General features: G+C 40.7%; 1 protein-coding gene across 1 annotated transcript; it reads left to right on the forward strand.

Annotated features, from left to right (window-relative positions):
* Positions 1 to 2708: 2708 nt before the first annotated feature.
* LOC106595254 (uncharacterized) lies at positions 2709 to 23035 on the forward strand. Its single transcript, XM_045711025.2, has 2 exons — positions 2709 to 3598; positions 21037 to 23035. Exons 1-2 carry the CDS (start codon positions 2938 to 2940, stop codon positions 22461 to 22463), a joined length of 2088 nt encoding a protein of 695 aa, XP_045566981.1. The 5' UTR covers positions 2709 to 2937; the 3' UTR covers positions 22464 to 23035.
* Positions 23036 to 25968: the final 2933 nt, after the last annotated feature.

The raw sequence follows: 25968 nt of genomic DNA on the forward strand, positions 1-25968 counted from the left end.
CTACTATTGCCTATTTATTACCTTACCTCCTTACTCCATTTGCACGCACTGTATGTCGATTTTTCTATTGTGTTATTGACTGTACTTTTGTTTATCCCACGTGTAACTCTGTGTTGTTGTTTATTGTCGCACTGCTTTGCTTTATCTTGGCCAGGTCACAGTTGTAAATGAGAACTTGTTCTCAACTGGCCTACCTGGTTAAATAAAGATGAAATAAAATGTAAAAAAAATTCCACAGATGATGCAACCTCTATTGCACTCCACATTGCCCTTTCCCACCTGGACTAAAGGAACACCTATGTGAGAATGCTATTCATTGACTACAGCTCAGCGTTCCACACCATAGTGCCCTCAAAGCTCATCAATAAGCTAAGGACCCTGGGACGAAATACCTCCCTCTGCAACTGGATCCTGGACTTCCTGACGGGCCGCCCCCAGGTGGTAAGGGTAGGTAACAACACATCCACCACGCTGATCCTCAACACAGAAGCCCCTCAGGGGTGCGTGCTCAGTCCCCTCCTGTACTCCCTGTTCACTCATGACTGCACGGCCAGGCACAACTCCAACACCATCATTCAATTTGCCGATGACACAACAGTGGTAGGCCTGATCACCGACAACGACGAGACAGCCTATAGGGAGGAGGTCAGAGACCTGGCCATGTGGTGCCAGGACAACAACCTCTCCCTCAACGTGATCAAGACAAAGTAGATGATTGTGGACTACAGGAAAAAGAGGACCGAGCACACCCCCATTCTCATCGACGGGGCTGCAGTGGAGCAGGTTGAGAGCTTCAAGTTCCTTGGTGTCCACATCACCAACAAACTAACTTGATCCAAGCACACCAAGACAGTCGTGAAGAGGGCATGACAAAACCTATTCCCCCTCAGGAGACTGAAAAGATTTGGCATGGGTCCTCAGATCCTCAAAAGGTTCTACAGCTACACCATCGAGAGCATCCTGACTGGTTGCATCACTGCCTGGTATGGCAACTGCTTGGCCTCCGACCGCAAGGCACTACAGAGGGTAGTGTGAATGGCCCAGTACATCACTGGGGCCAAGCTTTCTGCCATCCAGGACCTCTATACCAGGCGATGTCAGAGGAAGGCCCTAAAAATTGTCAAAGACTCCAGCCACCCTAGTCATAGACTGTTCTCTCTGCTACTGCACGGCAAGCGGTACCGGAGTGCCAAGTCTAGGTCCAAGAGGCTTCTAAACAGCTTCTACCCCCAAGCCATAAGACTCCTGAATATCTAGTCAAATGACTACCCAGACTATTTGCATTGCACCCCCCCTCCCCCTCTTTACACCACTGCTATTCTCTGTTGTCATCTATGCATAGTCACTTTAATAACTCTTCCTACATGTACATACTACCTCAACTAACCGGTGCCACCGCACACTGACTCTGTACCGGGACCCCCCTGTATATGGTCTCACTACTGTTATTTTACTGCTGCTTTTTAATAACTTGTTACTTTTATCTCTTATTCTTATCAATATATTTTTTTTAACTGAATTGTTGGTTAGGGGCTCTTAAGTAACAATTTCACTGTAAGGTCTACACCTGTTGTATTTGGTGCATGTGACTAATAACATTTTATTTTAAATGATTTAAGACTGAGACTCTCTCCAATACAACCCAACATTGCAGAGTTATGTGCATCCTTTTAAGCACACCCTTCTCATTAACCTGTGGTGAGTTATTCACAATTTTCGATGAACAAGTAAGGTTTTATATGTAAGATGGTTAAATAAAGAGCAAAATTATTGATTATTAGTATATTATTATTTGTGCCCTGGTCCTGCTCTTTGTCACTTCCCACGAGCCGGGTTGAAACAAAAACTCACACTCACTCTTATGTTTAATAAATGTATCATATAGTGTGTGTATGGCAGGCTTACAAGATGGCAAAAAAACAACATTTGATAGTGCGCTGACCCTGGTGCTAGAGGGGGTACGCAGCTGGAGGTTGAATGTTTGAAGGGATACGGGACAATAAAAACTTTGGGAACCACAGGCCTAGCCAATGGCTGACTTAGCTAGCTAGATTTATCTCCCCAGAGACCACAAAAAAAAAAAAATCCTGATTGGATATTTTTTCTCTTCAGTGTTAACCCTTTCCTTTCTAACAAAAAAACCCCGAAGAATCAGAACATCATTGAAAATAATAATATAATTATTATTTTTAATTGTATTTTATAAATCCTTTGCCTTTCCCTGAAAGCGGAAAAGGCCCTCATTGTTCGCCACTGTGTTTGGGTTAGTAATAATTTGTAGAGCGGCTCTATTCGCCTTCAGAATGCATTTTTTTCAACATTCTGAACGTCTAAAGAATGAACGTTCTTCTGAAATATGAACACAGAAACACTGGACATTTTGAATTCTTATTATGGTGGCGATTTGACAAAATTACAATCATGGTCCTGAATTGGACTCACATTTTTCTGGTCTCGGTCTCGGACCACTCTCCCCCCTCCCAGTCTCGGTCTTGACTCTGCCCCCCCCCGGTCTTGAATCGGTCTCGCTTTAGGTAGTCTCGAACTCAACACTGATTAGTCTTTTAATGACAACTAGTACAAAATATATCCATAATTGTGCACATTTTCCATCATTTTCGCCCTAATTATTCATTTTCAAAGTAAACAGGATGGGACTCTTATCCTAAAGGATTCCAGAAATCTGTAACCCGGATGTACTTAGACTTCTTGCCTGCCTCACAGCGGTCAACAAAGCTATTCTTTCAACCACCTCAGTAGCTTGCTAGCCAACGTTAAACCGAAACATTGACGGTCATTTTTGTGAACATTAGCTAATCTTAGTGTTTTAAACACACGTCTGTTTACGTATCTACTAGATAAGTTTAACCCAATTTGCTTAATACATTTGCAAACCTGTTAAGATTGATACTGAGCTTAGCACTAGGATAGTCGCTAATGCTAACTAGTTGGCTAATATCCCCGACCATGAGCTCATTAAATTACTCCCCGCCAGCTAAAGAAGAGGAGGTATGTTGCACTGAGACCGAAGCTCTGGGGCTGAACATTGTCGTGAAAGAAGAAGATGAGGATGTTACAGTGAAGGGAGAGAAAGACACTTTCAGAATTAAAAAGGAGGAAGAAGAAGAGGATATTACAGTGAAAGAAGAAGAGAACGTTACAGTGAAAGAAGAGAAGGAACCTTTTGGGCCAGAAGAGGGGATAGAGGCTGTCATAGTGGAAGAGGAGGAGGTAGAAGCTTTCAGAATCAAAAAGGAGGAAGAGGAAGATATCACATTGAAAGAAGAGGAGGAGGATGTTACAGTGAAAGAAGAGAAAGAACCTTTTGGAATGAAAGAGGAAGAGGGGATAGAGGCTGTCACAGTGGAAGAAGAGGAGGAGGTAGAAGCTTTCACAATCAAAAAGGAGGAAGAGGAGGCTATCACATTGAAAGAAGAGGAGGAGGATGTTACAGTGAAAGAAGAGAAAGAACCTTTTGGAGTGAAAGAGGAAGAGGATGCTATCTCAATAAAAGAGGAGGAAGATGTTTTGGGAGTGAAAGAGGATGAGGAGGAGGAAGAAGGAGAGGAGGAGGAGACAGAAGATCTGATGAACACCAGTGAGTATTGTCTTAACAGGGGCACGAACTCTGCAGTTGTTGAACTGTGTTGTTTTTAAAGGGCATTCTATTGACGCTCTACACATGAATGTTGTTCTTTACTGAAGGATTCTGCGATTGGTCCTTGCATTTTTTTGACTTTTAAATTAGTGATATATAGGCCTAGCGATTCTTTCTTGGAGATTATAAACAGGGTGGTTGGAGCCCTGAATGCTGATTTGCTGAAAACCGTGGTATACCATGGGTATGACAAAACATACATTTTACTGCTCTAATTAAGTTGGTAACCAGTTCATAATGGCAATAAGGCACTTCGGGGGTTTGTGGTACATGGCCAATATACCACGACTAAGGGCTGTATCCAGGCACTCCGCGTTCCGTCGTGCTTAAGAACAGCCCATAGCCATGGTATATTGGCCATACACCACATCCCCTCGGGCCTTAATGTTTAAATATATCCTCATTTATAAATGCCCTATGAGCTTAGTTCAACTGTCATAGTTCCCATCAGAACCCAAAATATAGGTTAAGTGTACATTAAGCCCACACAAACCTAAATGTAGACATTTCTAACGTATACAGCCCTAATGTTCCTAAAAGAAAGTAGAGCTAAAATTAAAGATGAATCGTTCATGTTTAGTTTGATAAATAAAATATGTGAAATGTCCGGACTGGGCTTAATAGGTACAGAATGTACCCATTTAAATAATACATTTTAAATCATTTCCAACTGTTAAAAACAGACATTTTGTTATATTATCTTGAATGATAATCACCGCCCCTGAAGTTATTGAAATCATTTATTTATTACTATTCATCATGGAAGTAGCACTCATAACAAGGGGTGTCCAATCATATCCGCAGAGATCAATTTGAGACCAGTCTTTTGTTCTTGCCAACCAGTACATACCTGATTCAACTTATAAACCAATCAAGACTTGATTAGTTGTTACTGATTGGTTAGAACAAAAATCTGCAACCACACCGGCCCTCTGTGGATAAGAACCACCGCACCGGCCCTCTGTGGATAAGAACCACCGCACCGGCCCTCTGTGGATAAGAACCACCACACCGGCCCTCTGTGGATAAGAACCACCGCACCGGCCCTCTGTGGATAAGAACCACCGCACCGGCCCTCTGTGGATAAGAACCACCGCACCGGCCCTCTGTGGATAAGAACCACCGCACCGGCCCTCTGTGGATAAGAACCACCGCACCGGCCCTCTGTGGATAAGAACCACCGCACCGGCCCTCTGTGGATAAGAACCACCGCGCCGGCCCTCTGTGGATAAGAACCACCGCGCCGGCCCTCTGTGGATAAGAACCACCGCACCGGCCCTCTGTGGATAAGAACCACCGCACCGGCCCTCTGTGGATAAGAACCACCGCACCGGCCCTCTGTGGATAAGAACCACCGCGCCGGCCCTCTGTGGATAAGAACCACCGCGCCAGCCCTCTGTGGATAAGAACCACCGCGCCGGCCCTCTGTGGATAAGAACATCTCATTTCAAAGAGCTCTGGAAGTTGTTCCACATGAAGGGTGCTAAAAAACTAAAATCAGCGTTACCCAACTCTGTTGAGACCGAAGGAGCCTCCAGGGTTATCCAAGCCTGAGACCAGGTTTGGTCATTTGTTAGTCTAAATTGAATTAATGATGATAGATACATAGGAAGTTTCTACATGAGTGCTTTGTAGATAAACACAAGAAAATGCTCTCCTTACATACAAAGAGGCCCACCCAATTTTTGATACGAAACACAATGGTGAGTTCTAGAACCATCACCAGTAATAAACCTAAAGGCCCGTCATGCCAAATAATGTCCCCCGGCCAAATAGTGTCCCCGTCTACGTCACAATGGGATTGGATAAACTATTAGCGTCCGTTGCTATATCAACGGTGTGATGACCTAATGATTTGAATTTTGGAGATCATTACAGCCTAAATGACGTTCTTTTCATCATCGCTATGCAAACAAGGCTGATTTCCATGACAATTTTGCTGTTTAAACAAGTTTTGTTTAGCTAATAAAATGAAAACATTAATTCAAACTATTTCTTTGGTACCTTGTTAACATTTCAACATGAAATCCATGTCTTAAACGTTGCTACGTTTCGTAAATGGCAAAGAAAACGTGTAATCTGCTTGACACATTAAAGTTACTTACCCTACAGACCAGGAGGTGAGCTAATTTCCACTCCATTCATATGGAAATCCATTTAATTCATACACTGGCTTGTCTGGCTGTCATGTTTTCATTTTAACCTGAACTTCCGTCATCTACGCTGAAATAATATCATTTCACTAGTCCTCTATTATGATAGAAACAAATAGATCTCGCGTAGCTCATATATGTGTCTATTGTAGGTCCCTGGATACAACAATGAATAATGTGGAACAAATAAGGATAACTTATATTAATGAACACCTTGTGAAACAGCTGTGAAAACCAACCTGGCAATATTTAAGATTTTAATACATAAACTTTGATAGTTTTTGGTATTGTTGTGTCATTAATTTATTTTCACAGATTTTGTTGTGCGCACTCATATGGTAATCATAGACTAAAATTCTGGAGTGTGGAATTCTGCCTGTCACTTGTTCTCAGAAGGGGGACTTGAAGAGGGAGACGGCAAAGTCCAGGCATTGCTGCTCTGTTTGCTCTGAGTGTTTGCAGTGTTAGTGTTTTTAGTTCATCTGTGTATCTCACATAGTATGTGCCCAGTATGATAGAGCAAGAAAATTTTCTTAGCAGATAATGACAACATCAGTAGCTGTAGATGATGTAGTGAAAAGTTGGAGGGTGGTTGGTAATGGATGACATAAGGTGGATCCACGTCTGGGTGTGGGGCAGAACCCCTAGGTCCTGGAGAACAGGAGCAGAGTTAAAAGGAACAGGGTAGGAGACAGAGACGTAAACAAGCAAACACACAGGTTACACTTTACTGGTGAGAAAATTTGATGGATTAGTGCAGTGTTATTAAAAATATATTAACAGCGGGCAATCATTTTTACCTGGTGAAAAACCTCCATGTTCTTCTCAGTCCGTGCCTGAAGAAAGTACTCGAAGGTGTTCTGATCTGGTTCCACAACTTCCACCACATCCGGTGGGGTTTCAGTGACCTGAAAGTACGTTATACAGAAATAGCAAAAGACAAACGACAACACCAAGTCAGTCACACATTTGAAAGACTACAGTATATGTAATAAGTGTATGTACAATTGCATTGTTGACCTCAGTCAACAGCTGCGGCTCCCGTCCGTACTCGGCCTGGATTCTGCTGTTGTGTTCAAAGAGAATTACCTTCAGGTTGTTCTCCCACCCTTCCTGGTACCAATCAAGGAACTTTCCCATGGCAGTCTTCAGGGTCTGGTTGGTCCATTCATCAAACCTGGAAGAAGGGGTAGGAAAGGGATATCTATTGACAATGTAAGATATTGAAATATGTCTGATTATGTACCATGAAAAAAACAAATTGTAAAAAAATGAATAAAACAAACCATTGGTGACAGAATATAATCTATAACATCCATGTTCATGACCTCTGTCACTCAAGATGACCTCAGGAGAACCGTGGGTGTTGAAGATGTCCACCATCGCCTTGGAGGTGGCCTTGCCAGTCTCATCCTTGATGGGTATCATGCAAAACAAAAAAATCTATTTTTGGTTCCAAGCACCCTTTTTAATGGGTTACAGAAGGGAATTTAGAGTTCAGCACATACTCTTCCTGTACTGACCTTAATGGGTATTGCCTCCAGCCACTTGGTAAAGTGTTTGGTCGCCGTCAGACACCAGCGGTTGCTATTCCTGGATTTAGTGAAGGGTCCGATGAGGTCCACCCCTAACAATTAAACTGTTAGAGAGAAGATTACTTAATTCTGACCCGAATCTGTGTCACACAGTGTGCAGATGTTCATATTTGTAAGGATACTGACACACACACACACATTCTATAGTATTGAACTCTGCTGTGGTCAAATAAAAAGAAACCATTACAAAACAACTTATCAGGGTAAAATTAGAATTGGGACACTTACCGATCATGTGCCATGGTGAAACAAGTTTGATGGGCTTCAACTCCGGCACCACAGTCTTCGCCCTCTCAAACTTCTGGCAGGCTAGACAGGGTACTGACCTTTAAGCAAAAAAAGTGACAAATTGAAACGTGTGCTCTCTGATATGACATTCATTGAAATCATAATAATTTCAGATATAATAGAATGTGATTGATAAACAAAAAGGTTATTTCACTTGCCCAGCTGTCCACCTCCTTGGTAATTCCCTGTCAGAAGGAAGCGTAGGTTGATTTTGGTATTCATGCGCTTCACTCCGAAATTACCAGCATGCATCTCGGTCAGCACGGCCTCCTTCTCCTCCTTAGTAAAAATCACCCTCATGTGTGGCTGCCCATCCTTTCCCCGGTAGGTAGATATGATTGCCTAACAAATTGGAAGAGAAGAGATGTTGAAATACTCAAGTCTAAGTATATTTGCACTGCTGTCTTTCTCTCTCTCTCCATCTCTCTGTCTTCCACTCTCTTCCCACCTCTCTCACTTTCATCCGTTCTTTCTCACCCCCCCCCCCCCCCGTGTCTGTCTAGCGAAGACACTTAGTTTACACCTATCCAGTTGATTGATCAGGTTTAACTTATAGCTAGACATCTCAATATGGCATACAGTTGGAGTCAGAAGTTTACATACACCTTAGTCAAATACATTTAAACTCAGTTTTTCCCAATTCCTGACATTTAGTCCTAGTAAAAATTCCCTGTCTTAGGTCAGTTAGGGTCACCACTTTATTTTGGACAAGATCCAGGCATCCAAATGATTATGGTGGATCCCACCCTCCTTATAGAGCATCCTCTGCTTCCAAAAGGTGTCAAAGTTGCCTGCAAAAGTTACACCTGGGACGGGGAGGACAAAATGGTGCCGTAAAGAAAACACTGTGTTTCAGAGAGCTCCCGTGGCATTCGTTAATTTTCTTTCTTTATATTCATCTTTTAGCTTGAAAATGTGGTAGAAAACCCTAACCTGAAATAGGTTACCCTACAATGAGTCTTGATGGCTATTTCTCAAAGGTTTCCGACAACATGCCCAGCAGAACTACTAAGAACTCGACCAAAACCACCACCCCATGTAGGAGGAGCTAACTAACGTTAGCGAAGCTAATACCACCACCCTTGTAGATGTGCAGGAGGGGATAACTAACGTTAGCGAAGCTAATACCACCACCACTGTAGATGTACAGGAGGGGCTAACTAACGTTAGCGAAGCTAATACCATTGCGGATCCAGGCACAATGGACCTGGTGATTCAAAAGATGACTGATAACATTACTAAAGTAATCGATATCAAGATAGGAACGGTCTTGGAAGCAATAGCAGGCCATTCAGCTGAACTACAAAAAGTTGTCAAGCGTGTTGATGAGGTGGAAGAATTGCTACTGTGGAAACTTCAACTACATCAATGGACACTAAGATAAAGGCACTTGAGAAACAGGTGCGCAAAATGGCCCGCGAACATTGATGACTTCTTGGATAACCGAGGACACAGATGCAATATCCGTGTGGTGGGACTCCTGGAAAATACTGAAGGGACACATTCACTTAAATTCTTTTGAGGAATGGATTCCTGGCTACCTACAAATGGATACTAAGGCTGGACGTGTGAAGCTGGATAGAGCCCATCGCTCTGAAACATCGATACCCTGGTCCCAACCAGCGCCCACGACCAGTGGTTAGAAAGTTCCACAACTTCACCGACAAGCAGCGCATTATGGACGCAGCCAGATGCATCGGTTCTGACGATATTCAACGCCAAGGTCCAAGGGTCTCATTCTTCAATGATTATTCTGCAGCGGTTGTACGAAGACGCAAGGCATTTGATGAGGTAAAGGCTCAACTCAAGAGAATGAAGATGGACTACGCACTGCTGTACCCGGCCACATTTAAGATTATGGTCAACGGAACGCCTAAGAAGCTTTACACACCTGAAGAGGCTGCTGCGTTTATTGACTCTCTCGGGTAAATAACTTTACTCTGCACCTTTGCAGCATTGGATAACTTTTTTATTCAAACCTGGTCATGAAGCAGTGATGTGAGTTCAAGTGGGTCATGAAGCAGTGATGTGGGTCATGAAGCAGTGATGTGAGTTCAAGTGGGTCATGAAGCAGTGATGTGGGTTCAAGTGGGTCATGAAGCAGTGATGCGGGTTCAAGTGGGTCATGAGGCAGTGATGCGAGTTCTCAAGTGGGTCATGAAGCAGTATTGCGAGTTCTCAAGTGGGTCATGAAGCAGTGCTGCGAGTTCTCAAGTGGGTCATGAAGCAGTGATGCGAGTTCTCAAGTGGATCATGAAGCAGTGATGCCAGTTCTCAAGTGAGTCATGAAGCAGTGATGCCAGTTCTCAAGTGAGTCATGAAGCAGTGATGCGAGTTCTCAAGTGGGTCATGAAGCAGTGATGTGGGTCATGAAGCTGTGATGCGAGTTCTCAAGTGGGTCATGAAGCAGTGATGTGGGTCATGAAGCTGTGATGTGGGTCATGAAGCAGTGATGTGAGTTCTCAGGTGCTCTTGTTCAGGAACATTTGTATTATTTTTCTTGCTACAGTAACTGCCACCATAGCTCAGACTGAGATCTGTGTCAATCTTTATTGGTGCCCAGGCTTGGTGGAGGAGCCCCAATCTTTTTTTTTTTTTTTTTTTATTATTATTATTTTTTTTTTTTAACCTTTTATTTAACTAGGCAAGTCAGTTAAGAACAAATTCTTATTTTCAATGATGGCCTAGGAACAGTGGGTTAACTGCCTTGTTCAGGGGCAGAATGACAGCTTTTTATCTTGTCGGCTCGGGGATTCAATCTTGCAACCTTTCGTTTACTAGTCCATCGCTCTAACCACTAGGCTGCCTGCCGCCCCATTGATTTTCATATGTATAAACGACAAGGCTATAGAGTGGTTATGCAGACTTAAGAGTCTACTTTGGAGAGTTGAAATCCCCTGCATGTTAGCTAGCGGGAAACCCCCCCCTTTTGGAACCTTACATGTTTATTTTTCTGGTATAGTATAGTTCGTGTTCAGGGTTCATATAGTTTGTTTAGGCTCGGTGAGAATGAGGAGAGTTCAACACACGGGGAAAGATACCACCCTATGTTTACAGTAGGATTCAGTCTACATATTGGTTGGTCAAAGTGCAATGGCAGGTAACAGGCTGTGTTTATGTACATGGAACATTAGAGGGAGCTTTAACCCCAGCTACAATTCCTAATGTCATCCTGTTTCAGCCGTTCCGAGCTACCATTCCTAATGTCATCTTGTTTCAGCCGTTCCAGGCTACCATTCCTAATCTCATCCTGTTTCAGGCATTCCGAGCTACCATTCCTAATGTCATCCTGTTTCAGGCGTTCCGAGCTACCATTCCTAATGTCATCCTGTTTGTTGTTCTGAGCTACCATTCCTAATGTCATCCTGTTTCAGCCGTTCCGAGCTACCATTCCTAATGTCATCCTGTTTCAGCCGTTCCGAGCTACCATTCCTAATGGCATCCTGTTTCAGGCGTTCCGAGCTACCATTCCTAATGGCATCCTGTTTCAGCCGTTCCGAGCTACCATTCCTAATGTCATCCTGTTTGTTGTTCCGAGCTACCATTCCTAATGTTATCCTGTTTCAGGCGTCCCGAGCTACCATTCCTAATGTCATCCTGTTTCAGCCGTTCCGAGCTACCATTCCTAATGTCATCCTGTTTCAGCCGTTCTGAGCTACCATTCCTAATGTCATCCTGTTTCAGCCGTTCCGAGCTACCATTCCTAATTTCATCCTGTTTCAGGCGTTCCGAGCTACCATTCCTAATCTCATCCTGTTTCAGGCGTTCCGAGCTACCATTTCTAATCTCATTCAGTTTCAGGCGTCCCGAGCTACCATTCCTAATGTCATCCTGTTTGTTGTTCTGAGCTACCATTCCTAATGTCATCCTGTTTGTTGTTCTGAGCTACCATTCCTAATCTCATTCTGTTTCAGCCGTTCCGCGCTACCATTCCTAATTCCATCCTGTTTCAGGCGTTCCGAACTGTCTACTCCAAACGTCTTGGAGAGAGTACAGAGGTTTCTAATTGTTCTTAATTGTTTTTAATATTGGTAATGGCATTATGAGTCTATCCATAGTAATCATAACTGTAGTTTGTGTATTTTAAACAACTTAAATCTGAAGTAAAGACATTCATGCTCAGGTTTATATCAACACACAATCTCCATGTGTTTCAGTGCAAACTGGGCTTAATAGGAACGGCAATGATTTATTTATTTTCATTTACATTCTGTATAGAGAGTGCTTTTTGTGCTACTGTACCCTTTAAGCCCACCTGAGGTAATTGTCAAATTTACAAAAAAGGCATCTATGTATATTTAAAACCTCTTGGGGATAGAATCCCACTGACGGGATTGCTAGCATGGCGCGAAATTCAAAACAGCAAAAATCTAATAATTTCAATTTCTCAAAAAATCAACTATTTTACACCATTTGAAAGATAAACATCTCCTTAATCGAACCACATTGTCCGATTTCAAAGTGGCTTTACGGCGAAAGCATAAAGTTAGATTATGTTAGGAGAGTACATAGCCAAAAAAGTACACACAGCCATGCAACCGCATTGACAGATTTCAAAATAACTTTACTGGGAAAGCACACTTTGCAATAATCTGAGTAAACTACTCAGAAAAATACACTACGCAATACAGATAGCCATGTTGGAATCATCTAAAATCATAAATAACATTAGAAATATTCCCTTACCTTTAATAATCTTCATCAGAAGGCACTTCCAGGAATACCAGGTCCACAACAAATGTTGTTTTTTTCGATGAAGTTCATAATTTATGTCCAAATAACTCCATGTTGTTCCGTGTTGTTAGCGCGTTCAGTAGGCTACTCAAAATGTAGGGCGCGGGAGGGAAAAGTCACGACGAAAAGTCAAAAAGAAAATCTATTTACGTTCGTTCAAACATGTCAAACGTTGTTTAGCATCAATCTTTAGGGCCATTTTTAACGTGAAACATCAGTAATATTTCAACCGGACCTTTCCTGTGTCTTGAAAAACGTTTGGAATACAAGGTCTCATCTCACATGAACGCGCAATAATGAAGTGACGACATCTCAGGGACATCAATTTCCCTTCCTTCTCATCCGGTCTCTGTTCATCATAGACGCTTCAAACAACTTTATAAAGACTGTTGACATCTAGTGGAAGCCATAGGAAGTGCAAAATGAATCCTTTGTCACTGTGTGTTCCATTGGCAAGATTTTAATTTCCTGCTTGTATTTTTTCTCAGGTTTTTGCCTGCCATATGAGTTCTGTTATACTTAGAGACACCATTCAAACAGTTTTAGAAACTTCAGAGTGTTTTCTATCCAAATCTACTAATCATATGCATATTCTATTTTCTGGGCCAGAGTAGTAACCTGTTTAAATTGGGTACGTTTTTCATCCGGCCATGAAAATACTGCCCCCTAGCCCCTAGAGGTTTTAATTAACAGTAAAATAAGCCAAAATGTATACAACCATTTAAGCTGTGAAGCCTGAGATCTATTATCTTGTTGTGGTTCACGTCTAATAGCAAGTTATGTTGCTACTGTATATCTATATCCAGGCTGTATCACAACCGGCCGTGATTGGGAGTCCCATAGGGCGGCGTACAATTGGCCCAGCGTTGTCCGGGTTTGGCCTGTGTAGACCATCATTGTAAATACGAATTTGTTCTTGCCTAGTTAAATAAAGGTGAAATAATTTTTTATTTTTTTATTTGACTGACGTGGTACGACTGCTAGCATGAAAAACCCATCTGTTCAATTGGCAAGAAATAGTAATTGAATTGAAATTATTTTGGGCAATAGACATATACAACAAAATGCACAATGTGGACCTGGAGGATAGCACTTGAAAGTATAAATTTAAACGCCTATTTCCAAAGTGGTCCTCAATGGTAAAAACAATAACACATAATGATTAAAAGACAAGACAAAATTACAAACAACCATAAATACATTCATTTATATTGACATCCTAAAAAGTGGCACTATTCACTTTACTTCTCCCTAATCTTAAAAATCAACCATATTCATTTCACATTAAAACAATCTATTAATTGCACATCATACCGATCCTTCAAATAATACACCTGACCAGCAGTAGGGGCACAAGGGGCAGTGGAGGGGTTTCTCTTACTTAGACAACCTTGTCCAAGTGAAAAACTTTGCCTGCTATTTTAACTTTGTATTTGCTTGATCTCCAAGGGAAGGCTATTCCATAGACAAATGCCTGTATGGAAAAAACATTCTCCTCGCAGTACTGTTTACTCTTGGGATTTTACAAGACATAACACTAGCTCTGGTATTGTGACTGTGTTGGTTATAGACCATATCAATGTTATTTTTCCATGTAATCTGGGGCACGGTCACTTAAGATGGCACCATGGCATTTTTTGGCCTTTACCTCCCTTATCTCACATCATTTGCTCACATTGTATATAGTCTTATTTATTTTTATTTTTTTTCTACTGCATCATTGATTGTATGTTGTTTTACTCCATGTGTAACTCTGTGTTTTTGTATGTTGTCGAACTGCTTTGCTTTATCTTGGCCAGGTCGCAATTGTAAATGAGAACTTGTTCTCAACTTGCCTACCTGGTTAAATAAAGGTGAAATAAAATAAATAAAAAAAGATGTCAAACATAGGATTACGTTTAAGTTGGTCCACTCTAGACTCCAAAGGCAACAAGCCCACCTCCAGGAACTCGTGTACCCCTATGAGGGTCCTAGGGGGGACATTCAGCATATACCTGATAACATTATGTGGTCCTAGGAGGGACATTCAGCATATACCTGATAACATTATGTGGTCCTAGGAGGGACATTCAGCATATACCTGATAACATTATGTGGTCCTAGGAGGGACATTCAGCATATACCTGGTAACATTATGTGGTCCTAGGAGGGACATTCAGCATATACCTGATAACATTATGTGGTCCTAGGAGGGACATTCATCATGTACCTGATAACATTATGTGGTCCTAGGAGGGACATTCAGCATATACCTGATAACATTATGTGGTCCTAGGGGGGACATTCATCATATACCTGATAACATTATGTGGTCCTAGGGGGGACATTCATCATATACCTGATAACATTATGTGGTCCTAGGGGGGACATTCATCATATACCTGATAACATTATGTGGTCCTAGGAGGGACATTCATCATATACCTGATAACATTATGTGGTCCTAGGGGGGACATTCAGCATATACCTGATAACATTATGTGGTCCTAGGGGGGGACATTCAGCATATACCTGATAACATTATGTGGTCCTAGGGGGGACATTCATCATATACCTGATAACATTATGTGGGTCCTCAGGGGAACATTCAGCATATACCTGATAACATTATGTGGGTCCTAGGTTGGAGTCAATAAAACTCGTTTTTCAACCACTCCACAAATTTTTTTGTTAACAAACTATAGTTTTGGCAAGTCGGTTAGGACATCTACTTTGTGCATGACACAAGTAATTATTCCAACAATTGTTTACAGACAGATTATTTCACTTCTAATTCACTGTATCACAATTCCAGTGGGTCAGAAGTTTACATACACTAAGTTGACTGTGCCTTTAAAGAGCTCGGAAAATTCCAGAAAATTATGTCATGGCTTTAGACGCTTCTGATAGGATAATTGACATTTGAGTCAATTGGAAGTGTACCTGTGGATGTATTTCAAGGCCTACCTTCAAACTCAGTGCCTCTTTGCTTGACATCATGGGAAAACCGAAAGAAATCAGCCAAGACCTCCACAAGTCTGGTTCATCCTTGGGAGCAATTTCCAAACGCCTGAAGGTACCACATTTATCTGTACAAACAATAGTACGCAAGTATAAACACCATGGGACCACGCAGCCGTCATACCGCTCAGGAAGGAGACACGTTCTGTGTCCTGGAGATGAACGTACTTTGGTGCAAAAAGTGCAAATCAATCCCAGAACAACAGCAAAGGACCTTGTGAAGATGCTGGAGGAAACAGGTACAAAAGTATCTATATCCACAGTAAAACGAGTCCTACATTGACATAACCTGAAAGGCCTTTCATCAAGGAAGAAGCCACTGCTCCAAAACCGCCATAAAAAAGCCAGACTACAGTTTGCAACTGCACATGGGGACAAATATCATACTTTTTGGAGAAATGTCCTCTGGTCTGATGAAATAAAAATAGAACTGTTTGGCCATAATGACCATGGTTATGTTTGGAGGATAAAGGGGGAGGCTTGCAAGCCGAAGAACACCATCCCAAACGTGAAGCACGGGGGTGGCAGCATCATGTTGTGGGGGTGCTTTGCTGCAGGAGGGACTGGTGCACTTCACAAAATAGATAGCATCATGAGGGAAGAAAATTATGTGGATATATTGAAGCAACATCTCAAGACTTCGGTCAGGAAGTTAAAACTTGGTTGCAAATGGGTCTTCCAAATGGACAATCACCACAAGCATACTTCCGAAGTTGTGGCAAAATGGCTTAAGGACAACAAAGTCAAGGTATTGGAGTGGCCGTCACAAAGCCCTGACCTCAATCCCCAGAACTGAAAAGGCATGTGCAAGCAAGGAGGCCTACAAACCTGACTCAGTTACACCAGCTCTGTCAGGATGAATGGGCCAAAATTCACCCAACTTATTGTGGGGAGCTTGTGGAAGGCTGCCCGAAACATTTGACCCAAGTTAAACAATTTAAAGGCAATGCTACCAAATACTAATTGAGTGTATGTAAACTTCTGACCCACTGGGAATGTGATGAAAGAAATAAAAGCTGAAAAATCATTCTCTCTGCTATTATTCTGACATTTCACATACTTAAAATAAAGTGGTGATCCTAATTTTTTACTAGGATTAAATGTCAGGAATTGTGAAAAACTGAGTTTAAATGTAGTTGGCTAATGTGTATGGAAACTTCCGACTTCAACAGTACCTGATAACATTATTTTGCACAACCTGCATTCCCTTTTATGCTTTTTTGATAGCCCACTATACCAAGCAGAGCAGGCATAATGAAAATGACACGGAGTCAAGGTTGAGACAAGCAGTTTCTTAACTTTAATGTTAAAATGTCTTGTGTTACAATATAAACATTTCAATTTGTTTGCCATGTTAGAAAGAATTCTAGCAGCAATCAGGTCTCCAGAAAGGGATTGATCTAGGGACACACCAAGATAAGATACACTTGTTTTAGATTCAAACTCCTTGCCTGCACAGTTTACTGTTATCTTGTCAGCCCTAAGCAATCTACATTTTTTCCAAACAATATCGATACAGTTTTTCCCAAATGTAGTGACAATTTGTTGTCAGACAACCAATCTCTAACAAAATGCAATTCCTTACTCAGGATCTCCTCTATGTAAACTGTATCCTTTCCTGATACCAGTATGGCTGAATCATCAGCATAAGGCAGGAGTTTGCCCATTACTGTATTTGGCATATCATTAACATATATAAGAAATAAGAGAGGCCCTAAAATTGATCCCTGCGGTACTCCACAGGATATTTCAATGGCCTCTGACAGAACATCACCAACATTACATACTTGTATTCTGTTGGTAAGATAAGACCTAAACCAATTCACTGCTACATCACTTAGACCCATGCATTTCAGTTTCATCAGGAGAATATCAATGTCCAAAGTGTCAAAAGCTTTCTGAAAGTCTAACATGACCGTACCTGTATATCCCCCTTCTCACTTTCCTGCTTAATGAGGTCAAAAAGGTGAATAAGGCAAGTATCAGTCGAATGAGGTGTTCTAAAGCCAGATTGGAGTACATAAAGAAGTTTGGTGCTCAAGAAGGTATCCCTCAAGTTGATAAAAAATTACGATTTTGTAATTTGAATTTGGCGCGCTCCAACTTTCACCGGATGTTGTCGATTTTCATCCCGTAATCGGGATCCGTGCGCTAAGAGGATTTATTAAGCATAGTAGATTGTTAACTTTGTCCTCTTATCATGCACAGCTCAAACAAATAATTTGTGATACCTTTGCTATGGTAAAAGTTGTTAATGAAAGACTGGCCATAGTGTTCAGAGCAGATGGGTAACTTCTTAACCAGAGATGAGGCTATAGTGGTAAAAAAATAATTAAAATAATTTGCAAACTTTGCTGGTCATAACATAAAACATCATCAATATCGAGGCCAATACTACAGGATTTTACCTTATGGGGAGTTTTTGAGCCAATGTCCTTTAAAAAGTTCCACAGTTTACAAGGCTGATGTAAGTTGTCATTAACGGCGTCTACATAGTGTTTTTGATTTGGCCTTATCCATTTTCTATCTTGCCTGGTTTCTACAGTTAATATAACCGTCATAATCTTGTTGTAGATTTTGTCCTTCTGAATCTGGCCAGGTAGCGATCCCTTTTCCTTATGAGGTCTAAGATCTCGGAAGTGATCCATTTCCCTGACCGCTGTTTGATTCGAATTTGTTTAATCGGAGCCAGAGAGTCGAGTGCAGACAGAAACAGATCTTTAAAAAGATACCAAGCTTAATCAACATTGTCACAGTTTAGTACATGACACCAATCCAAAATTCCACGGACCTCTAGAAAACGTTCTTTTGACTATTGTTTCATAGACCGTACCTTCATGTATTTATTACCTGTCTCTAGTAGCATTTTGGATGTCTTACAGGTACAGTAGGTTACCATATGATCACTAAAACCAATATTTAAGACTCGTGACTTACAGACGTTCTCTTGATCTGATACAATAATCAAATCCAGTTGATTTACTGTCAATACACACCCGGGTTGGCTCAACAAACAGTTGTTTTAGTCCAAATAACTGATTTAAAGTTATACAGGGCATTTACTAGTGTACTTTTCCTAGGTGGTAACTGCACATTTGTATTGAAATCGCCAAGCAGAATACATTCCCTATCAGCAAATGCATTGTGATCACAGCAATTCGATTCAAGTAAATCATAGAAATGATTCTGCTTAGAAGGCCGATAGCAAACACCAACAAGTATAGGACGACATTTAGGAAGAAGTATATCTACCCATGCAACCTCAAGACCATCCATTTTCAGATCTGAACGAGGGTTAAAATGCACATCATTCCTAGTTAAAAAAAAACACACGCTGCCACTGTTTTGGTTTCGGGTCAATTTTATGAAAGATATAACCCGGTAGCTCAACCTCATCGTCCTCAATTGACCCATCGAGCCCTGTCTCAGTCACTGTAACTACTGCAGCCCGGGTGTAAGAAGCAAGGAGTTTTAATTTCTTTAATTTCGGCAGCAGGCTCCGTGCGTTCACATGGATAAAATGAAGTCCTCTCCAATTGAAACAGTCAAACATGTCATTTTCTGTGCCCACTACTGATACATCGACTATCTCATCTTGATTACACTCATCATCCCTGCTTGTGTCCGGCATCCCAATGTTTGGCACCGCATTTACCCAGCATACATTGCAAACAAACAAAATGTTACTTTGAGACTTTACAGCTTCATCACGACAAGGGGTTGATATCTCCACACTTTATGTAAACAAATGTCACAAGCCACCGCTTTTGAATTCTTCCTTATTGTCTTACCACAGTTTGGGCATAGTTGTTTAGCTTGCTTTGTGGTGTTTGGGCCAGGACAGGGGGGGGGGGGGGGGTGTACATCGCCACATAGTAGCAGGCTGAAGGTAACAAGCAGCTTGTTGGAGTTGACACCGGGTCTCAGCGTCGCTGCAGCGTTTCCTGTGTACATTCCCCCGAGCGGCTCAGCTGTTCCCGTAGGAAAGGTGATATCAGGTAAAGTTGTTCATAGCCGAAGTTCACAATATGAAAGGGAAGATTTCCATCCACGTCTTCCGGTGTAGGTGGAACAGGAGTTTGGGATAATCGCCATGTTTGAATTGTAGAATAAATCAGAAACGCCAAACTAATGGCTAGAGCCATAATAGATCAATATAATAACAAGATGCAATCATTTAGCTGTTAGTGAGAAGAGCGAAAATCTATCATGATAATTATTGTAAATGTTGAAACGAATTGTTCCAAGCAAGGCAAAAGCTTTCTCAGCATTACCACACAAAAAAATGGAAGGGGAAGGAAGTAGATCTATTATCTTGTTGTGGTTCATCAAGTTATGTTGCTACTGTATTGACTGACATGTGGTACGACTGCTAGCATGAAAAACCTATCTGTTCAATTAGCAGAAAATAGTAATTTCCCAAGTGAAAGGGGAAGGAAGTAGTATGCCATCATGTGCATATAACAACACATTAATCTCTTCATTTTACATTAAGTATTATCACTCTTCTGACAAGGTACTAAAAATATCTGGAAAATGTGTTTATCTTGAGTGTCACCTCAATACAGGCTATTTTTTTTCAGCTTTGAAATTGTCAACGAGTAGAAACTTACACAACTGTCAATAACTTAATAATAAAACATCTGATTGGCTTAGAATAAAAAAACTGGTATGGATACAGCAACCACATTAACTGGTTGAAACATGAAATAGCAGAAAATGTTAATAATTTGTATTTATTTATTTGAATCCAAAGTTGGAAGTGGGCTTAATAAGTACACTTACCCTAAGCTTGTTTTACTGCATTATTTGTAAACAATGTAAGCCTAATTGTAAACATAGACTTATTCACTCAACATGGTTACAACTATAATTTTGCATCCATAGCGCTGTCAATGAATTTGAGTGGTTACATTTCTCTAATCCCCATCCCTCAGCTTTATACCAAAACTGTGGCAGGGTGCCCACTTTGTGGCAGGATGTTGTTTGAAGTGCAGATTGCCCCTTTAGATCTAGTAGCCTGCCAAATAACAATAATGTATCCTATACTGACTAGTCTATTTATCCATTAGGTCTAATACATGTATCCTATACTGACTAGTCTATTTATCCATTAGGTCTAATACATGTATCCTATACTGACTAGTCTATTTATCCATTAGGTCTAATACATGTATCCTATACTGACTAGTCTATTTATCCATTAGGTCTAATACATGTATCCTATACTGACTAGTCTATTTATCCATTAGGTCTAATACATGTATCCTATACTGACTAGTCTATCCATTAGGTCTAATACATGTATCCTATACTGACTAGTCTATTTATCCATTAGGTCTAATACATGTATCCTATACTGACTAGTCTATTTATCCATTAGGTCTAATACATGAATCCTATACTGACTAGACTATTATCCATTAGGTCTAATAAATGCATAACAACAATACGTTTAATAGTGTTTATATTAGCCTCAAAGTGCTACAGCCACTCTGTGATGCCCTTTTATTGAGATCTAGTCTAGATTAAACCTCATAGGAAGACAGTTTTATCATGTGGTTTCATTCAGGTCTCTCTGTTTAACCAAATACTCTGTCTTTGACAGGAGAGAGACCAGACTCTCATTCTGAAAGCGGGACGAGTCCTTCAGAAGAACCAGACCCAGAGACATCCAAACCAGCAAGAGCACACCACTGCTCCCAGTGTGGAAAGAGATTTATTCGGTTAGGGCACCTGAACGAACATATGAAAACACATACAGGGGAGAAGCCTTATCACTGCTCCCAGTGTGGAAAGGGTTTTGGACAGTCAGGGCATCTAAAAGTGCATGAAAGAAGACACACTGGAGAGAAGCCATATCAATGCTCCCAGTGTGAAAAGAAATGTTTCTCACCAGGGGACCTGAAGTCACATGAGAGAACACACACACAGTCTTTAGAGAGGCCTTTCCAATGCTCTCAGTGTGGAAAGAGATTTATCCAGTCATCGCATCTGAAAGAGCATGAAAGAATACACACAGGAGAGAAGCCTTTCCAATGCTCTCAGTGTGGAAAGGGTTTTAGATACTCAGGGCATTTAAAAGTGCATGAAAGAACACACACTGGAGAGAAGCCGTATCAATGCTCCCAGTGTCAAAAGGGTTTTTTCTCACCAGGGGACCTGAAAAAACATGAGAGAACACATTTAGTAGAGAGGCCTTTCCAATGCTCTCAGTGTGGAAAAAGATTTATGCAGTCATCACATCTGAAAAAACACAAGAGAATACACACAGGCGAACAACCATTCCAATGCTCTCATTGTGGAAAAAGTTTTACCCGTTTAGGAAACTTGAAAACGCATGAGATGACACACACAGGAGAGAAGCCTTTCCACTGCTCCTTCTGTGGAAAACGTTTTACCCATTTAGGGAACCTGAAAATGCATGAGATGACACACACAGGAAATAAGCCTTTTCACTGTTCCCAGTGTGGAAAGGGTTTTGGACACTCAGGGCATCTAAAAGTGCATGAAAGAACACACACTGGAGAGAAGCCATATCAATGCTCCCAATGTGAAAGTAAATTTTTCTCATCAGGGGACCTGAAATCACATGAGAGAACACACACTGTAGAGAGGCCTTTCCAATGCTCTCAGTGTGGAAAGAGTTTTACCCGGTTAGGGAATCTGAATATGCATTTGAGAACACACACAGGGGAGAAGCCATACCACTGCTCAGACTGTGGAAAGAGATTTATCCAGCTAGGGGACCTGAAATCACATGAGCGGACACACACAGGAGATAAGCCTTTCCAATGCTCTCAGTGTGGAAAAAGTTTTGCCTGGTTAGGGAACTTGAAAATGCATGAGAGAATACACACAGGAGAGAAGCCTTTCCACTGCTCCTTGTGTGGAAAGAGTTTTACCTTTTTAGGGACACTGAAAAAGCACGAGATGACACACACAGGTGAGAAGCCTTTCCAATGCTCCCAATGTGGAAAGAGTTTTACCCAGTTAGTGAACCTGAAAAGGCATGAAGCAACACACACAGGATAGAATCCTTTCCAATGTTCTCAATGTGGAAAGACATTTTCTCGGTCAGAGGACATGAAATCACATAAGAGAATAGAGGCTGTGTTCTGACTTATAGTTTTGACAAACTTTTTGTGCTTTGGTTTATGCCACATTAAATAAAATTGTATGTAAGAAAAAAAATAGCCTTACATTTGTTCTTAGTTAATTTTTTTCTCTAAACATGTTCACATCTAAAATTAGAATATATTTTGCATGTATTTGATTTTGATTATGCATTTTGATTGATTGTACCCTTAGTGTTCATTATATGATTTGGATATTGTTATTTAAAAATGTAATTAATCATTAATGTGCTTTTCTTGATTCTGACCTTAACCTCTTGAATTTAGTCGTTGTGTTTTCATCGAGTTCATTTGTGTAGTAGTTATCAAGCTAAAGGTGATAATTAGATGACATTGTTCTGATAATTGTTGACATGAAAAAACATTTTCATCAGTACTGTTCCATCAGATAAAACACAGGTGCTGATTTGTAAAAATGATTTGATTATTTCAACATTTATCTGAATAAAAGTAAAAGGTATATTTTTTTAACTGTGTTGATGTTCATTTTATACACCTACATCTATGTATTGTTACACCATGTAGGAGCAGTATAGACCTAGTCTGTTCATTATATACATCTACATTAGAGGTCGACTGATTAATCGGCCATTAGGGTCGATTTCAGGTTTTCAAAACAATCGGTAATCTGCATTTTTCGATGCCGATTATGGCCGATTACATTGCACTCCACGAGGAGACTGCATTGCAGGCTGGCAACCTGTTATGCGAGTGCAGCAAGGAGCCAAGGTAAGTTGCTAGCTAGCATTAAACTTATCTTATAAAAAAAACAATCAATCTTAACATAATCACTAGTTAACTACACATGGTTGATGATAATCAATGCAGTGCCTGTTCATTTACGGGTGATGATTTCACAAGAGCATTTGCGAAAATAGCATTGTCGTTGCACCAATGTGTACCTAACCATAAACAGCAATGCCTTTCTTAAAATCAATACACAAGTACATTTTTTTAAACCTGCGTATTAAGTTAATATTGCCTGCTAACATGAATTTCTTTTAACTAGGGAAATTGTGTCACTTCTCTTGCGTTCTGTGCAAGCAGGGTCAGGGTATATGCAGCAGTTTGGGCCGCCTGGCTCGTTGCGAACTGTGTGAAGACCATTTCTTCCTAACAAAGACCGTAATTAATTTGCCAAAATTTTACATAATTATGACATAACATTGAACGTTGTGCAATGTAACAACAATATTTACACTTAGGCATGCCATCCGTTAGATAAAATACCGAACGGTTTCGTATTTCACTGAAAGAATAAACGTTTTGTTTTTGAAATTATAGTTTCCGGATTTGACCATATTAATGACCTAAGGCTCGTATTTCTGTGTGTTTATTATATTATAATTAAGTCTATGATTTGATATTTGATAGAGCAGTCTGACTGAGTGGTGGTAGGCAGCAGCAGGCTCGTAAGCATTCATTCAAATAGCACTTTCCTGCATTTGCCAGCAGTTCTTCGATGTGCTTAAAGCATTGTGCTGTTTATGACTTCAAGCCTATCAACTCCCGAGATTAGGCTGGCAATACTATAGTGCCTATAAGAACATCCAATAGTCAAAGATATATGAAATACAAATGGTATAGATAGAAATAGTCCTATAATTCCTATTATAACTACAACCTAAAACTTCTTAACTGGGAATATTGAAGACTCATGTTAGAAGGAACTACCAGCTTTCATATGTTCTCATGTTCTGAGCAAGGACCTTAAATGTTAGCTTTTTTGCATGGCACATATTGCACTTTTACTTTCTTCTCCAACACTGTGTATTTGCATTATTTAAACCAAGTTGAACATGTTTCATTATTTATTTGAGACTAAATAGATTTTATGTATTATATTAAGTTAAAATAAAAGTGTTCATTCAGTATTGTTGTAATTGTCATTATTACAAATAAATAAATAACAAAATCGGCTGATTAATCGGTATCGGCTTTTTTTGGTCCTCCAATAATTAGTATCGGTATCGGCGTTGAAAAATCATAATCGGTCGACCTCTAATCTACATGATGTATTGTTACGTTCCTTATATACAGTGCATTTGGAAAGTATTCAGACCCCTAGACATTTTCCACATTTTGTTACGTTACAGCCCTATTCGAAAATGTATTAAATTGTTTTTTATCCCTCAATCTACACACAATACCCCATAATGACAAAGCAAAAACTAGTTTTTAAAATGTTTTGCAAATGTATTAAAAATAAACAACTGAAATATGACATTCATTTAAGTATTCAGAAAATCCTGGAATGAGTAGGTGTGTCCAAACGTTTGACTGATATTGTAAGAATTCAAACCCTTTACTCAGTACTGTTTTGAAGCATCTTTGGCAGCGATTACAGGCTCGAATCTTCTTGGGTATGACGCTACAAGCTCGGTACACCTGTATTTGGGGAGTTTCTCCGATTCTTCTCTGCAGATCCTCTCAAGCTCTGTCAGGTTGGATGGGGAGCGTTGCTGCACAGCTATTTTCAGGGCTCTCCAGAGATGTTTGATCGGGTTCAAGTCCGGGTTCAAGTCCGGGCCACTCAAGGACATTCAGAGACCTGTCCCGAAGCCACTCCTTGTCTTGGCAGTGTGCTTAGGGTCATTGTACTGTTGGAAGGTGAAACTTCGCCCCAGTCTGAGGTCCCAGTCCGAGGTCCTGGAGCAGGTTTTCATTAAGGATATCTCTGTACTTTGCTCTGTTCATCTTTGCCTTGATCCTGACTAGTCTCACATTCCCTGCCGCTGAAAAACATCCCCACAGCATGATGCTGCCACCACCATGCTTCACTGTAGGGATGGTGTCAGGTTTCCTCCAGATGTGACTTTTGGTATTCAGGCCAAAGAGTTCAATCTTGGTTTCATCAGACCAGAGAATCTTGTTTCACCTTTAGGTGTTATTATTTTAAAATTGTACCTTTATTTAACTAGGCAAGTCAGTTAAGAACAAATTCTTATTTACAATGACGACACCGATTTGCAGAATGTTTTATTTTTTATTTAAAAAAAAATGTATACACCTTTATTTAACTAGGCAAGTCAGTTAAGAACACATTCTTATTTTCAATGACGGCCTAGGAACAGTGGGTTAACTGCCTTGTTCAGGGGCAGAATGACAGATTTTTATCTTGTCAGCTCTGGGATTCGCTCTTGCAACCTTTCAGTTACTAGTCCAACACTCTAACCACTAGGCTACCTGCCGCCCCATCACTAACATATGTGGATAACGTGTTATAACAGCATCATCACATGGTTATAAACATGACATAATAAATGTCTTAGTCAGCAACAGCTTGGTGAAATCTCTCCAGGCGTTATAACCATCACTAAGATAGATGGATGGAACACAACATGATATCTAACGAGAAGATAAGAGTAAGGCACCTTTTGGCAAACTCCAAGTGGGCTGTCATG

This window comes from Salmo salar, chromosome 02 (genome assembly GCF_965601325.2).
Source record: "Salmo salar chromosome 02, fSalSal1, whole genome shotgun sequence".
Taxonomy (NCBI): Eukaryota; Metazoa; Chordata; class Actinopteri; order Salmoniformes; family Salmonidae; genus Salmo; species Salmo salar.